Source organism: Hipposideros armiger, unplaced genomic scaffold (assembly GCF_001890085.2).
Source record: "Hipposideros armiger isolate ML-2016 unplaced genomic scaffold, ASM189008v1 scaffold_22, whole genome shotgun sequence".
In the NCBI taxonomy this organism is placed as follows: Eukaryota; Metazoa; Chordata; class Mammalia; order Chiroptera; family Hipposideridae; genus Hipposideros; species Hipposideros armiger.
The window spans coordinates 3,328,020-3,346,282 of NW_017731372.1; the positions used below are offsets into that span (position 1 = coordinate 3,328,020).

Below are 18,263 nucleotides of genomic sequence, written 5' to 3' on the forward strand. Positions count from 1 at the left end.
AGCAGAAAACACCCAATCAGAACAGCAAAAAGAAAAAAAAAATCCAAAAAATTTAGGAGAATTTAAGGGGCCTCTGGGACAACATCAAGTGTACCAACCTTTGCATTATAGGGGTACCAGAAGGAAAAGAGAGAGCAAAGAATTGAAAATGTATTTGAAAGAAATAATGACAGAAAACGTCCCTAACATGGTGTTGGAAATAAAGATACAAGCCCTAGAAGCACAGAGCGTCCCAAACAAGATGAACCCAAAGAGGCCAATACCAAGACACATCATAATTAAAATACCAAAGGTTAAAGACAAAGACAGAATTTACAAAGCATCAAGAGAAAAGCAGTTAGTTACCTACAAGAGAGCTCTCATAAGACTATCAGCTGATTTCTCAACAGAAACTTTGCAGGCAAGAAAGGTGTGGCAGGAAATATTCAAAGTGATGAAAAGTAAGCACCTACAACAAAGATTACTCTACACAGCAAAGCTATCATTTGGAATCGAAGGAGAGATAAAGAGCTTCCGAGACAAGAAAAAAACTAAAGGAGTTCATCACCACCAAACCAGTATTACAAGGACTCTTAGAGGGACTTTTTAAAGATGAAAATAAATACATACATAAATAAATAAATAAATAAATAAATAAATAAATAAAATGAATAATAAAATGGCAATAACTACATACCTATCAACAATTACTTTAAATGTAAATGGATGAAATGCTCCAATCAAAAGATGGGGAGTTGAATGGATAACAAAGCAAGACCCTTACATATGCTACCTACAAGAGACTCACTTTAGATCGAAAGGCACACACAGACTGAAGAAAGTAAAGGGATGAAAAAAGATATTTCATGAGAATGGAAACAAACAAACAAAAGCTGGAGTAGCAATACTTATACCAGACAAAATGGACTTTAAAACAAAGACTATAACAAGAGATGAAGGACCCAGTAATCTCACTTCTGGGTATTTATCCAAAGAGACCAAAACACTACTTTGAGCGGATGTGTTCATCCATATATTCATTGCAGCATTATTTACAATAGCCAAGATATGAAGGCAACCTGGATGTTTTTGAATGGATGAATAGATGAAGAAGAGGTGGTACACTTATACAACAGAATATTACTCAGCCATAAAAAAGAATGAAATCTTGCCATCTGCAACAACATGGATGGACCTGGAGGGTATTGTGCTGAGTGTATTAAGTCAGACAGAAAAAGACAAATGCCATATAATTTCTCTTATACAAAGTCAGACAATTAAGTTTGCAAACTCATCCTAGGAAAAGCGCTACATACCTCATTGCTGAATATCACTATGGTCACCTTCGAAGTACTCCCCTTGGGAAGCTATGCACCAATGCCAGCACCGCTTCCTCCCTTCAAAGCAATTTTGGAACTCTTTCTGGAATGGCCATCAGAGCTCTTGTTGTATTACCCTTGATGTCCTGAATGTCATCAAAATGTTTTCCTTTCAACATTTCTTTTATCTTTGGGTAAAAAAGAAGTCATTGGGGGCCAGATCAGGTGAGTAGGGAGGGTGTTCCAATACAGTCATTTGTTTACTAGCTAAAACTCCCTCACAGACAGAGCAGTGTGAGCTGGTACATTGCTGTGATGCAAGAGCCACAAATCGTTGGCAAAAAGTTCAGGTCATTTTCATCTTTTTCACGAGTCTTTTCAGCATTTCCAAATAGTAAACTTGTTTAACTGTTCATCCAGTTGGTACAAATTCATAATGAATAATCCCTCTGATATCAAAAAAGGTTAGCTACATCATTGCAACAAGTTCACAAACCTAATTGTCAGACCTCCTATGTGGAATCTAAAGAACAAAATAAATAAAACAGAGGACATTTTGGTCATTGCCGGATGGGAGGGATGTTGGAGGTGGATGAAAAAGGGGAAGGGATTAAGAAGTACAAATTGGGGCCGACCGAGTGGCATGTTGGTTAAGTGTTGGCTTGGGACGCCAGCTCTGAGCAGCAGGACCCTGGTTCAGATCCCACATGAGGGCCAGTGACACTGCGCTCTCTATAGCTAAGATGGTGAACAACAGCTCAACCTGGGGCTGGGCTGCCGTGAGTCGCCAGTGACTGTGTAGGCTGCAGCCCCTGTTGCAGTGAGCTGCTGTGAGTTACTGTGAGTGGCTGGCAGCCGGCTTGAGCGTCCGGCAGCCAGTGCAAGCTGCCATAAGACACCGTGAACGGCCATCCAATGTCCAGCGAGCAACTTCCTCACCCGGGAAGAGCACAGTGATCACAATACCAACATGGGACAGTGAAGCAACATCCTCCACAACTAGACTGAAGAACAAAAGGACAGCAACTTGTCTGTTCCCCTCCCCCAATTCCCCAATAAAATCTTAAAAAAAAAAAATGTACCAATTGGTTGTTACACAGTAGTCACAGGGATGTAAGGTACAGCATAAGGAGTATAGTCAGTAATATTGTAATAACTATGTATGGTGTCAGATGGGTACAGATCTATTGGGGTGATAGATGGGTGGGGGTTTAGGGGCAGCATGAAAAGGTTAAGGGATTAAGAAATACAAACTGGTAGTTGTAAAATAGTCATTGGGATGTAAAGCAACATAGGAAATATAGTCAGTAATATGGTAATGATTAAGTTTAGTGCCAGGTGGGTATTAGTCAGGGGGATCACTTTGTAAATTATATGAATGTCTCACCACTATGTTGTACACCTGAAATTAATATAAAATAATATTAAATATCAACTGTAATTTTAAAATTTAAAAAGGGGGGAAAGATAAAGGGAATAAAAAGTTCAAATTTCCAAATATAAGACAAATAAGTCATGGGGATGTAATATACAGCATAGGAAATAGAGTCAATAATATTGTGATAGTGTGGTACAGTGTCAGATGGTTGCTGGACTTACTATGGTGATCACTTCTTTAGCATAGGGAATATAATCAACATTTTGGTATTAACTATGTATAGGGCCAGGTGGGTACCGTTGAATAACTATGATGTACACCTGAAACTAATATAATATTGTATGTTAGCTATATTTTAATAAAAAATCTTTAAACAATGAGCTATCAAGCCATGAAAAGACATGGAGAAAACTAAATGCATAATACGAAGTGAAAGAAGACAATCTGAAAAGACTACATACTGTGTGATTCCAATTGTACGACATTCTGGAAAAGGGAAAAACTATGGAGACAGTAAGGTCAGTGGTGGCCAAGGGTTAAGGGGGGAGGGAGGAAGAAATAGGCAGAGCACAGAGGACTTTTAGGGCAGTGAAACTACTCTGTGTGATACCATAATTGTAGGTACGTGTCATTATACATTTGTCCAGACCCATAGAATGTACACACCAAGAGTGAACCCTGATGTAAACTATAGACTTTGGGTGACAGTGATGTATCAGTGTAGGTCCATTGATTGCAACAAACATCCCACTCTGGTAAAGGATGCAGATAGTGGGGGCAGTTGGTGTGTGTTGAGGGGAGGGAGGTAATCTGGGAACACCATGTACCTTGCACTCAGTTTTGCTGTGAACCTAAAACTGCTCTAAAAAAACAGTCTATGAAATAATAAATAAATAAATAAATAAATAAATAAATAAATAAATAAATAAATAAATATTAGGGACCAGAGGCTCTATCTTGCATATAACGGGGATGTAAAAAAATGTATACACGTGGACATTTTGGTCAACGTTGCTCAAGCAGTAGTTCGCTGTAATCAGAAGTGTCTGGATGCTGATGGGAACCACTTTGAGCACCTGTTGTAATTGCAGAACTGAAGCGTGACTTGTATTTTCTTTTGTTATTGGTGTATATTGAGTATTACTTTAATACAGTTTTTTCCTTTCTTAAAAGGTGTATACATTTTTCGGGGTATGTGTCCCCAGTAATTCACACCAGGGCTGGCATGTAGTGAGCACAATTTGCTCATCAAAAGAATTGAACAAATGGAAAGTGAATGACCTCTTATTCTTTGAATATTCAAAAAAGGCAACACATCTGAGTGCATGCATTAAAATGACCTCAACATCAATCTTGTTATTGATCTTGTATCCAAGAATCTTGGTAAATTGGTAGATCGCTCAGGATTTTCTACATACACTGCCACGTCATCTACAAATAAAAATAATTTACGTCTCTGCCTTTCCAGTATCAACAGTTCATTGCCATGAGTTCATTCATTTACATCGTTATTTGGTACACAAATCAATTTTTAAAATATGATTCCTATAAATATTTGGCAATTTCCTAGGATGTCTATGTTAGGGTAATAGTTAAGTTGATGTAACAAAAATACCCCAAATTAGAGCTGCTCAAGTAAAATGGAGGTTTATTTCCCTGTATGCAACTCTCTGGCTAGTCCAGGCAGAGGGAGTGCATGTGTGCTCCGTAAAGGACTCTGTTCCCTCGGCTGCCATCCTTGTCTGCATGATCAAGGCTGGTGTCTGACATCTGCAAGAAGGCAGAAAAGAGGAAGGCCAGGTCAAGTAATTTCCTGTTAGGAAAGTAGAGTGAACGTTGCACATATCCCTTCAACTCACATTTCATTGAAGAAAACAGTCATCTGGCCACGCGTAACTGAAGAAGAGCTGGGCGATGCAGCTTCTAGGTGGGTGGCTCCATAAGGGTAGAAAAGACCGGGAGTAATTATCAGATTGCCACTATCACCAAAAGCGAATACAATAACATTTTCCTTATCGAATGGTCAGACTTTTGATCAACAACCAGGAAAAACACACACAACCCTTTCCAATTTGTGAAAATGCCATGAACAAAACAGACAGAGGGAGGTCCCCAAATTCTAGTCTATTCCGTATGAGAGGAGAGGAGTTATTTTGCTTCTAGAGTATACTAACTTAGCATTGTGAGCAAAACTGGGGCAATAAAGAGGCAGCTTGCCTCTGTGGTTTTCCCCTGGCGTGCTTCAGTTTTTCCTAGGCTGCTGCTGGAAGAAAATGAAAGACATCAAAGACGTGGAAAGGTGGAGAGAAGCCACTAGGTACAGACAGGCTGGCTACGGGACCAAGTGACAGCTAACAGCAGGGATGGAGACAGAGCACACCAAGTAGGATGGCACAACAGTCTGGGATAATTTACAGCAGAGAAAACATCCCTAAACACACCTGAATCTCTGAAGGCAGCACTGTATTGCTGCCAAGTACAGAAACTGAGATTCATGAGGGCAAACTGTGTGAAAATCATGCCTAGAAGATTGGTATAAGACGCAATGTTATTTACGTCCTCTCTATCTCTTTACTCTCCCCACCTCCTTCATACCAAAACCAATCCTGCAATAATTTTATCTCAATTAAATGAGATTTAAGGAACCATTAAGAAAATGCCTTTAATGAGAAATCTCATAGAGGGAACCTGTAACCTGATGGAGCAATTGCTGTGTGATCAGCAAGAAAGGTTAAATGGTCCAGTATTCGCAGAATGAAGCATTGAGTACAGTTTAGAAAGATACATTTAATAGATAAAATTTAAATGCGTCCATGCTTTAAGGGCAGCATTAATACCCAATAGAATTGCGCAAATCAGGTATTTATGTTAAAGCTCATAAACTTGACATTTAATAAAGTTTCTCATTTTCATACTGTATTATACAGAGAAAACATATTTGATGACAATGAGAATGTGTTAATGGTTGGCCATAATAGTGTGTGTGTGTGTGTGTGTGTGTGTGTGTGTGTGTGTGTGTTGTTTTATTTGTCAGTCCTCCAAGCCAAAAGCTTGGACTTAAGAAAAACACATTACTAGAGCAGATTATTTGACCAGTTTAAAAATGTCACTTTCCATCATTATATTGATGAATTTGTCTACAGGAGGAAAATTATAGAGCAGGTGGTTCTAATAGGCAATAATCAGATAGCAATTTATATTAGTTTTAAGAATATGTGTCTGCATGTTTCTACGTAGCTGATACTCTTGGTATTCCCCGCAGGTTAAACAAATAATAAGGGAACACTTATTTCAAGGTCTGACTTGAAAAAGTTACAAAGCTTCTAGCCTCCCCCTCCTTATCTCAGTACAATCAAGAATTAAGATAATTCGATTCATTTTCATCCAGCGGGATCTTTTGTATATTTAGTATATATTGCTCAGTGACAGAAAGCGTCTTTAGCCAGCGTCAGCCCCACAGGGCGATTCTTCCATAAAGATACAGAGCCAAAAGGCATTTGTCTCAGGAACAAAGAGTAACCAAGACCCAGGGAGTTCTCAGAACACTCTCTGCCTCTCTCTGCACGACTGCTTCATTCATTTCCCTCTCTGTATTCTGAAAGACCTTCTGTACTTCTTCAGACCGCGGACAGAAGTTTACATGTTAAACGTCTAGATAGACAGACTTGAAATCTCTGAATTGCTATTCCAAACTTCTAGAATAGGGAAGTATATTGGCCCGATTTAGTTCAGGTTTCTGCTGCTAATTCTATCAGTTGTGGTTGATGTGACAAGATCACCTAAGTATAAAAGCAGCTAAAAGGAAAATACCCCTAACGAGGTGGTTCCCAGAGAAAGGAGATTATTTACAGGTGATAAGATAGTCTCTAAATTGTCCTTATATACATTATTTATTTAACCCAGAATGAGCATTGTGGGGACAAAAGAGGTGGTTTTATCATAATTCCTGTTTTTACAAAGGTCACAATCGCATAAACCTACATATACACACGAAAGAGTAAAATTTAGTACTATGACTAAGCACTGAAGAGATGGCTTCGAGCAAAAGGCAGCTGGGTATAGTGGAAACGTGATGGAACTTAAAATAAAGACATGGGTTCAAAGCTTCACTCTGGCTCCTACTCCTTATGTGTCCTTTGATGGGTCACAGGCTCTTCATTTGTGGGTCTTCATCTTATTTGTAGAATGACTGTAGGATGACTATATTCAAATTAAAAGCATTTTGTGATCATTAAATGCAGCATCTACCAAATATGGGGCAATCCAGCTCGTTTTAGTGAGCGTGTTAAACACAGGCTTGGCGAGCACTTTACTAGATGTTGGATTTCCTTGGGAAAATCACAGTATGTTGGGGCGGGAGTGGGGGTTGGAAGGACACAGACAAACAGATAATTCCAGTAAAACATAACGCATTTGTTGACTATGATTCTGGATTTGGTTTGGATTAACCTGAGGAGGTTTCAGGGAAGTGCTGGGACATGAGCAAGGTCTTGTGTAGGTAGATGGACTTTGAACAGGAACATTGCACACCAAGATGGGGTAAAACTTTGAGTTGAGCTGGCTCAGCTCTGCAAGGTTGATAGTTCACCTTTTCTCTGTGGCAAGAAAGCTAAATTAGTAATTTCAAAAGGCCTTTTTCCAAACACTGCTGGGCTTAAATAAAGGAACTAAGGGAGATAGCGATACAATTATTAAGCAGGTTTTTACATGGTAAAGGAACCTTGAAAATCCAGTGTGAATCATCCACCTATAGGTAATTAAGAGCATATTTTCTGTTTTCTGCGAAAATGAAAATACTCAAGGAAAGAAATGTACATTTGATTTAGTAGTATAAGTTCAGAAAATACACGCCACAAACTAACACTAGACAAGTTTCGAAACTACTCTTTGCTAGACCAAATAAGGGAGCAAAAAAGAAAGCCATGATACCAGCATTTGGCATTTTAAAGTTGCTGCTTCAATACACTAGTCAAAGCCTGCCAGAGTGATTTAGCATCTCAGAACAACTTGTTCACTTCGCTTAGAAATTAGAAGTGTGTTTGGGCCAATAAATCTGAATTTATTTTGTAGTAGTCATTTTTCTTAATGGAAGTGTTTTCCAGATGTTGCCCAAGTCTAGTCGTCTGGGCTCTCTTCCAATAAATGAGGAAACTTTGATTTCATAGGTTGTCACTGTTGATTTTGTCTAACCTTTGGACTAATTGGTTTATCCCAATGTATTTGCACTGATATATAAGACTTTCAGGACATTGGAGAAATTCATCTATCCTCTTACGGGTAAGTGTCAAAGTTAACTTGCTTCTTGGGATTAAATGGGTTTTCAATTCAATAGGAGTAAACTTTATTAAAGGTATCTGAAAAAGATTTATAAGGATAGTAGTTGGAAAGTTTTGAAAAAGATCATATTTATGCAGTGCACCTGTTGGAAGCTTATAAATTAATATTGATAGTTAAGGGAAAGTTGGAACAATAACTCCTGTGTATATTAAATTGAATTTTACTGAAGATGGTTATTTTCCTCCCAAGATAGGACTTAAACCTTACATTGTAAGTACATGTTTTAATTTGAATAGAGTTTTAAGATAAGCCTGTGTTCTATTTGGGGAAATTCTAAAATATTCAAATGGTCAATAACATGACTGAGATGATGACTTGATGATTTCTTCTGCATAAGATTCCATCTTGTGGTCAAATATTGACTATAGAATTAAAGCTAATTACTTTGAAAAGTCTTGTTGCAAGGATGGGATGGTGTTATCATTAAATTGCATTTTAAAAGTTACTAAAACTCTGTATGCAGCACAGGCATAAGTTGGTGGTGAAATTAAAGAGTAGTTTTCTGATACATTATTTATTTATTTATTTATTTGTTTGTTTGTTTGTTTGTTTGTTTCAGCGAGGGCTCGGCACCTGAGAACAACCATGGAGAGGAAAATACTTCCCATTTACTTGCTGCTGCTGTTTTCTGTTTCCTTGATTCAGCAAGTTTCTTCTCAAGGTATCTTAAACATCAAAAATAGTTTTATTCTACCATGGTTGCTAATCATTCACTTCTGACTTTTATGATAAATGAAATAGATTTCTAAAAACTTATAATTAAGTTTAATACATAGTACAACCTTAACATTTTGTAAACTGCATGTAACATATTTGTAAGCATTTTGGAATTGTCACTTTTTTCAAATGTATTATGAAATCTTTCAAGAAATTTTGAGCTTTTCTATAGAGTAATTTTTGTGTTCATTATTCCCATGGTTCTCCCAAAAGTTTAACAATATATAGATATCACTGGAATGATGCGATATCATCAGATTAACTGAAAAGAATGATATTTAAATAGCACCTAATTTTTATGTACATGTTTACAAAGAAATTTAATCTCTTACATCAAATAAATTATTGATAAATAACCCTTTGGGGCATAATGTAGATACGGATAAGTTACAATGACATTTGCAATGTTTCAAATGGCGTTTTGTTAATCTTGAAAGTTCTTGCTCTTTCTTATAAGGACAGTTCATCCAGATATCGACTTACGCAGATGTGAATGTCCTTTTATATTAGGCTCATGATTGTTACATGAAATTATATTTATAAAATAGAGATTTCCAGTAAAATAATTAAAATTCTCATGAACCTGAGCATGAGAGATAACTGCCTGCCATGGGCATAGTTTCAGAATCACTTAGATAAGAAAAGATGGAAAAGGCACGAAAGCAAATATAAATATTTAATAAGGAATGATGACTGCTCTGGTGTCTCCAAACCCTTCTCTCTCATAGTAAAATTTCAAGGTTCACAACAGTGGGTGCACGTCCTCATCCGCCTGTCCTTTGTAACGGAATCAATTGCTCACTAAAATAGTTTTACTCTCCTTTAAACAGAAGAATTTAAAATTAGTTGTTAAAATTAGCAACAATAAAAGTAGGACAGACATTTAATCTATCAAAATATTCTTTGCCTATAAAGATATTTGATTTCCTATTTCAGAAATCTGCTAACTGTAAAAGAATAACCCTTTGATGTTGTCTTGTCTGCTTTTCTTGCTTTCTCAACCTCTTCTCATTTTCTTTTTTTGTTTATATGTAATATGTATTTTTATACATACACTATATATATATATATATATTTTGTTTGTATTGTGCACATATGCATGCAAACAGTTCTGAAAATTCTCCTAATATTTAATGTTGTACTTGCATAGTAAGACTGACTTTCCTGGACTCATCATTTTGAGATTTTTTTTGGTGTGTTTCAAAGTCCCTCTCTGGATTTAGGACATCGCACCTGCCAATGTCTATTTCAGAGATGGATTCAATTGTTACCTTTCTGTAGCTACCTCCCAGGGAGTTTTCGAGGTGTTTTCCAAATTATTTTTAAAATACATTTGAGGATAATTATGCTTTTGTTCTTGTTTTGTTTTCCCAAAAATAACTCTGTTCATGACCTTTATATTCATGTCCAGAAGCTATTTCAAGAGTTACCTATTTTGTACTCACTTTTGCAGTAGTTGTGAACATCCAACTTCCCCAATATTTAAAGAACCCAGTTATCTCCACCAATAAAAGAAAGAGGGAGCCTAGGGAAGTTTGTCCTGGCATAACCAGCTTATTTTAAACTCATCATGAAGAACGAGAGGCAATATGATTGACCGGAAAAAGTCTGGGCTCTGGAATCAGATATATCAGAGTTCAGATTCTAAATGGGCTGTTGGCTTAAGATGACCATATAATGTATTATCCAAATTGGGACACTTCTGAGAGTGAAAGAGGTGAATATGAATGATTAGAAGGTATTAAATTGAACCGTAATACATACATACTCGGTCTATTCACTCACTGGGTGTCCTTGAGCAAGTTATTAAAATTTCAATGTTTCAGCTTCCTTATCTCTAAAAAGAAGCTACTCCTACTCTGCTGGCAACATTTTCATAAGCATTAGAGATAATGTATGACTCAGTGCCCAGCACAGAGATGCTCAAATAATGGCAACTAGCCATCATCTTAGCAGCGTCAGTAGAGCTGTAGCTGCCACCCCTCCCCCAGGAGAAATGCAAAGCTGTTGCTTAGCCTGATTTTCAAAAGTGTATTTATCTTCTCGGTCTAGTAAAGAATAAAGTGACATGACAAAGACCACATAAAAGATCAGACAAAGATTACCTGCATCTATTGATAATTATCATTCCCAACCTTTCCCAATCAACAAAATTCTCTTCCACCAAGTGGCTCTATCGTCCTCATTAGCTCTCGCCCTTTCTATAAAGTGGTTTGGCCATGTTTACACTATATTGTATAATTTTAGATTTATCAAGCTGTGCAGGGAGATGTGGGGAAGGGTATTCTAGAGATACCCCCTGCAACTGTGATTATAACTGCCAACTCTACATGGAGTGCTGCCCTGATTTCAAGAGAGTCTGCACTGTGGGTAAGTCCCGAGAGCTGGCGTCTTCTCTGTCAAGCAACACTGTTCTTGACAGTTCCCCTGTACCCCTCGCTGCGTTGTTTTCACATTATTTCACTCCTTTTTGCTTAAGTGCCTTTCCCTTCACGTGCATAAATGTTGCAGTGTGCTGTAGCTAAGGATAATGTCAAAGCTTGTGACCACTGGGGGAGGGGAAAAGGAGCCTGGAAACCTGTTCCTTGCACAAGGTTATTGCCCAGTGTTAAGTAAAATGTCTTGTTTTTAATAGAGACTTAACACCGTGACTCAGGAGTCATTAAGAACGTAGTAATGAGTAATCATTTACCACCAGAGATATAATTGCTTAGGGGTAGGATCCTTCAAAAGTTACATCCAGGGGCCGGCCGAGTGGCGTGTTGGTTAAGAGCTGGCTTGGGATGCCAGAGGGCCCCGGTTCGGATCCCACATATGAGGGCCAGTGACACTGCCCTCTACAGCTAAGATGCTGAACAACAGCTCAACCTGGAGCTGGGCTGCTGTGAGTTGCCGGCAATGGCGTAGGCTGCAGCCCCTGTGGCAGTGGGTTGCCATGAGCTACCGTGTGTAGCCAGCAGCCAGCGTGAGCGGCCAGCAGCCAGTGTGAGCGGCCAGCAGCCGCTGTGAACGGCCGTCCAGAAGCTGGTGACTGATCTGCCTCGCCCGGGAAGAGTGCAATGATGGTGCCAACTTGGGCCAGTGAAGCAACCTCCTCCACAACTAGACTGAAGAACAAAAAGGACAGCAACTTGTCTGGCCCCTTCCCCCAATTCCCCAGTGCTGTTCCTATCCCCCAATTCCCCAATAAAAATCTTTACAAAAAAAAAAAAAGTTACATCCAAAAAATCCATGGACCTAAAATGAGCTTGTCTACTCCTTGACTTCTTTTTTTGATATGAACATGTTTTTAAATTACCTGGAAAGGGCACTTTAAAGAGAACACACGAGTGTCTAATGGTGAGCTTCTGTTAATACCCAAAGGGTATGAACTTTAAGTTATGAGTAGTATTTCACTTGAGCATATTTGGGGGCCATTTTGTTGTTAACACAGAAACAGTTCATATTCCGTTTATGAAAATTGTCACTACAATTGTTTCCAAGTCGTGTTTGCTTTAGCATTTGCATGTGAAGCTGATAAATATATTGTTGTGCAATGTATGCGTTGTATAAGGTGGTCATTTCAGATAAGCCTCCTGGAGTCCTCGGGGCTCTAACCAAGGCTTTTTGGGAGATAAGCAGGTCTCTCTCACATAGTCTATGCCATGGATTAGGCTGAAATGTTTCAGCGCTGCACCTTGCTCAGTTTATTATAATACAGGTCTCTGCATTATAAATAAACAGCGACCCATGTATACGAAGCCGGCTCTTTGGAATATGTTGTGATAGATCTGAATGTTCGACTAACAAACATCTATTATAAAGCAGTGGTGTGAGGAGGAAAGGATGGAGGGATTTCACAGGAAGGGTAATTTACTATTGAGACGTTTCCCAATTTCCACTGTCCATCCATGAGAAGAACGGAGGCAGCGTTGGGATGTCTCTGGGAGCCTTGAGGGGCAAGAAAGGTTTCCCTCAGTCACCATGTTTCTGTCTTGATTTGGGCTATCTCCACATGGGAAGCCATCTATTTTCCAAATTCCAAATAAAGGACTTAGAAATGCACCTTGGGAGCTCTAGTCAGCTAGAAGGTGGGAAATAGCTCTCCGTACATGGGCGTGGCTGCGTCATCAATAATCCATAATGTTTTGTTTTGCTCTGGGTAGATCTTTCCTGTAAAGGCCGCTGCTTCGAGTCCTTTGAAAGAGGGAGGGAGTGTGACTGTGACTCCCAGTGTAAGAAGTACGGCAAGTGCTGCCCGGATTATGACAATTTCTGTGAAGAAGGTAAGCATGACAGTACCAGCCGGTGCTCGGACAGCCAGATCTGTGTGCCTACCTACGCTTCACGGATAATGTCTAACACGCAGTTCATTTAAGGTCCTGACTTTACTAACACATAAGCTATTTCATATTAATTTTGTGTTTTTCCAAAATGAGTTAAAGAAGGAAAGCCTCTTCCGACAGCAGGCCCGGCTCAGCTAGGCTCCAGGAGCGCAGGAGAGCAACGTTTGGGTTACAGGGGGAATAGTACCTGACTGCACATGCGTTTTTCTTCACATGTAGTTCAATTTCAGGTTAAATCACCAGTAACCAACTCACTTGGTGATTTCTTGTCTCACCCGAATGATGCGGACCCCACGAAGTCAGCTGTCCTTTGAGCTATCTCTGCTTTTGGCTTTAATGTTTTTGAGTGTGTATTTCAGGAGGGAATCAACACTTTCAGCTTCTCTGAACAAGTAAATTTATGAGTTAGGTAAAGTTTACAGGCAAACCTACCAAGAAGCTGTTAACTGTCCATTTTATGTCTCTTCCCATCTTGACAGTCACCTCAGTAATCTCTCTCCATCTCTGTGTGATAATCGATTCGATAAGAAGGGATGCCCCCACTTTAAAATCTCTGATTCTAGGTCCTGAAGGAGTACTCTGAGAATATAACAAAACCCTCTGAATTTACAGAAAACCAGATTTTAAAAATATACTGAAACTGTGGATTCCTTTCTCTTACCACGTGTTCGTTCTTAGACCCTACTTTGTTAAAACAGGAATCTTTGTGGAGGTAAATGTGAAAATAAGCATTGCTTGCATAATCTTATCATGTTATTTAAACAAGGGTGCGCCTCCTGCTTCTTTCGAGCAGTGGAGAGACATTGCTCAGCTGTTCAGTGTTTTCACTGGAAAGCGTTCCAGGAACAAAGGAGGCAACACCCTTGTAGGCAGAGTCCCTGCAGCTTTCAGGACCCCTGATGAGTGCACATGTTTCCTGATTGCCCTCATAGTTGTTTTCGCTGTGAGTCAGAAAGGAAGGCTTTATTCTGGGCAGAGGACGGGTGGGGAGGGAGGTTGGTTAGCGAATGATGAAGCATTGAGAGAATCTGTTAATAAACACAGTGCTTTATGCTACTAAGCGGTGGGTCAGAGTGCCTGGAACTTACATAGAACTTAATGAAAACAACAACAACAACAAAAAACTGATGAAGGTAATGCTTCATTGACAGACTTCACAGAGGTAGTCAGGGTCCCAAATGAAAATAAAGGAAACACCCAGGCTTCAATACTTCATTAAAAAAAAAATAGTTAACAGCCAAACTATCTTATGACTCACCACTCAGTTATTTCAAGATTGCTATAGATACTGCTTGCAGGCATCTACGTATCTCAACGTCATAACATTTCAAGAATTGAAGGAATCCTAACAGTCAAGCTATGAATGTGGGGGAGAAAACGGTCTAAGATGTTAAGAGTCTTGCATAAGATCACTAGCTAGCACATGGTAGAACTCTTTCTCAAATTGAGGCACTTGGGGCTTTTGTTGGGTGGGAGAAGAAAGGGGGAGGTAGGGTGTCAGTTTGTGGGGACTGCAGCAAGAGTTCTGAGGAGACCTTTGGGAAGAGCAGCAGGGTTTCTTACAACTCGCCACTACCCAGAGCATCCCCACTGTTCTCTGCTTTCTAATCTTTTAGAAGCCCTTCTCCTTTTCTTGTAGTTCCTAATGTCCAAAACATGTCCCCTGTCGTCTCTTCCAGACATGAAAAGAGGTGGGAGGAGGGAGTGATAAAACTTTTAAAAGACCCACATCAAATCATGAACTGTTATTTGACTTGGGGTAGGACAACGCATTTTGAGAAAAGCATAACAGGCAGGCGTGAAATGCTTACAAGAGAAAAATATCCATGTAGAACTTTTGTAATTAGAAAAATATCAAAGGTAAATTGGCATCATTTGATTTAAATGAATATGAAAACAGGAAAACCATAACCATTATATTTCTCTTTTTAAGAGCACAAGTACTTGTTGTCCTCCAAATGCAGTAATTATTTATCACAGAAGGAAGCCAACAAGGGATGGAGTTTACAGAGTCAGTTATTTTTTTAGACAGGCAAATACCTCCAGAAATAATTTAGCATAAGCATCTCAGTTTGCAAACAAGAAAACCAAGTCCAAAAGGGGTTAGCCCATTTGCCCAAGGTCACGGTGGTAGATGGAGCCTTGCATGCCTAGGAATGGAATTCGGGTCTTCTGACTCCTGAGCCTTTACTCCCTGTCATAACCTGTAACAATTTGAGAACCAATATTTTATAGCAGTGCATCCTCACAATTAATTGGTTTGCTGCCATTAGTGTTGGGCTAGAGCCTGCCTGCACTGATTTTCGCCAGCATCTATTTTTGAAGCCAGATGCACCTGTACCTTTCACAGTTAGAGTTGCTGATGAAACAAGATGTTAACTGACCTGTCTTGCTTGGACTCAGTGCATAGCCCCACATCACCACCATCTGCAACGACTGCGCCTCCGCCTGCAGGAGCACCTCAGGCCATCAAATCAACAACCAAACGTTCACCCAAACCACCAAACAAGAAGAAGACTAAGAAAGTTATAGAATCAGAGGAAATAACAGAAGGTAGGAAGATGGCAGATTTGACAAAAGGAGGTTTCTGAGACGACATAAGCTGTAGATGGACTGCTTTTATAAAGACTCCTCATAGGACAGAGTAATCTTATGAGCCATTAAAGGCTTAGTATATTTTGTTTACTTGTTTTAAGTCTAAGTTTAAGCCAAAGTATAAACCCTCAGATATTTATTTTCCTTATTTTACTGAGCCCAGTATGGGGGTCTAGGTTAAAATAATCAAACAAGTCTTCATGTAAAAATAAAAATAAAACATGATTTTTTTGCAGAATCATTATGTGAGATATGGGAAAGTTGAGAGGAAGTTAGATAGTTATATTGCTAGTATCTGGAATAAACTCAGGTGCCTTGCTTTTAATTGACAATTAGATTAGAAGGACAGTTGATCATGTTATTGATAAAATAAAGCAGAACACAGAGATTTGTAGACCAGTAAAGCAGTGTGTCATTGTATTTGGACTGGAGGTTCTTTTTTGCTTTAAATCACAATTGATGTGCTCAACCTTTTTATTTGATTTATAGAACATTCTGTTTCTGAAAATCAAGAGTCTTCCTCCTCTTCCTCTTCCTCCTCAACTATTCGGAAAATCAAGTCTTCCAAAAATTCAGCTGCTAATAGAGAATTAAAGAAGAAACCCAAAGGTTTGAGCATTGATAAAGATCAAAGACTATATCAATGCCATGTTACCAATAATTATCTAACAGTAAATGCGTGTTGTAGAATGGAGGACATTTCAATATTTGGGGGGTGGTACATAATTTTATAAAAATCATTTTAGAATATACTAATGGAAACTTCCTATAGGAATTTAATGCCATACCGCTAAGAAACCACTCTTTAAAGCAAAGGATCAGAAGATGCTATAGCAACAACTGTGGAACTACAGGATGGTGCCAAAGATGATTATCTATGGTTTTCTATTTCAGTTCCTGTCTACCTGATATCACTTTTCTTCTTCTTCCTCTATCTTCCTTGTGTTTTCATTTTTTCTTCCCCAGATTTATTTTATTTAACAAACACTTATATACTGTTCTAAAATGTTAATTCCTTAAGTTCTCACGCACCTCTCAGGGGAAGGTAATATCATCTGCATTACAATTCCTCTTTACTGTTTTCCTAGTAAATTTTGTCATATCTGGCTGATTTTTCTGTAGTAGACAACGTCCTACAGAGTAGGCTATTACGTCCTAAAAAGAGGCTCCCTATGTTCTGCTTTTTATTATTTTCTGAAATGCTAAACTATATTCTCTTCCTCCAGGAAATACCGGATTTTGGATTCTGGAGTTTTAAAGAACTCTTTATTTCCTGGGTGGTTGTGATCCCCCCTGAAGCCTTCTCTCTAGCTGAATAGCCAGATATTTAATCTTTGAGTCATCCAGAGAGTCTTGCACACAATAGATGTGCAATACAGGTTTGCTAAGTGGAACTCAACTGTGAGGTGCCCCATGGCATCTGTAGTTCACCTATGGGGTAGCTGTGATGGGAAAACCTGTTAAATAGGATTTTGCTGCCATGGCATCCTAATCTCTGTATGTCCCCTGGGACTGGGCAGAGGAAAAAGAACAGCTTACAGCCATGGATTCGGAAACAGGGCTCAGCAGGGACCCTGGGGGTGACAGGAGCAGGCTCCTTGGATGTAGTTGTAGAGGCCTCTCAGGTCATTGGTGCTGTGAATCTACAAGATGTTGGAGCTAGGTTTCCAGGAGGATGGAAGGGGCACTGGGCAATGAGAAATAAGTGGAGAAAGTGAAGGGCAAAGAGCTGTAATGCAAAAAGAGATGAATTAGTATTATTGATCATGTTGGTAATTTCAAATTTGCCACTTGTTTCCATGTATTCATTGTATAGAGTTTTACTTGTGCTTTTCATCCCTTATCTCAGTCCCTAAAATAGCCCAATTAGATAGGTTGAGTATTTAACATTTTACAATAAATTAATAGACATATTAGAGGTCAGCAACTTGCCTAGAGACACACAGCTAGTCAATAAGAGTAGGATCTTTATGTCATTATTAAAGAAAAAAAACCTACTCAAAAATAAAAGATGTCTATGTATTCTCTAGCAAAAGATGACAAGAAACCAGCTCCTAAAAAGAAACCTACCCCAGAACCACCAGTTGCAGACGAAGCTGGAAGTGGACTGGATGATGGTGATTTGAAGCTCACCCCAACTCCTGATGCCCCTACCACTCAACGCAACAAAGTTACCACCACTTCCACAGTTACAACAGTAAAAACAGTAGACTCTAAACCCAGTCTTCCACCTAATTCTGAAACACCCAAAACAACATCTTCGACAACCAATATGGAGACAACAGTTGAAACTAAAGAGACTTCTGTAACAAATAAACAGACTTCAGCTAGTGCGACAGAAAAGATTACTTCAGCTAAGGAGACACGGAATGCAGAGAAAACATCTGCTAAAGATTTTGAAGCCACATCCGAAGTTCCTGCTAAGTCTACACCCGAAGCTGAAACTACAACCAAACCTTCTGCTCCCACCACACCCGAGGAGCTTACACCCACCACCCCCGAGGAGCCTACACCCACCACTCCCAAGGAGCCTGCTCCCACTACCCCCAAGGAGCCTGCACCCACCACCCCCAAGGAGGCTGCACCCACCACCCCCAAGGAGGCTGCTCCCAC

General features: G+C 39.2%; 1 protein-coding gene across 1 annotated transcript in view; it reads left to right on the forward strand.

The window, feature by feature from the left end:
* Positions 1-7,878: 7,878 nt before the first annotated feature.
* The window catches only part of PRG4 (proteoglycan 4), a 16,326-nt gene continuing 5,941 nt past the window's right edge, over positions 7,879-18,263 (forward strand). Inside the window, exons 1-7 of the mRNA XM_019635449.1 lie at positions 7,879-7,953; positions 8,573-8,674; positions 10,978-11,100; positions 12,876-12,995; positions 15,459-15,608; positions 16,140-16,259; positions 17,681-18,255. Of these exons, the coding sequence (XP_019490994.1) occupies positions 8,599-8,674; positions 10,978-11,100; positions 12,876-12,995; positions 15,459-15,608; positions 16,140-16,259; positions 17,681-18,255 (1,164 nt within the window). The 5' untranslated portion in view covers positions 7,879-7,953; positions 8,573-8,598. The remainder of the gene's footprint in view (positions 7,954-8,572; positions 8,675-10,977; positions 11,101-12,875; positions 12,996-15,458; positions 15,609-16,139; positions 16,260-17,680; positions 18,256-18,263) is intronic.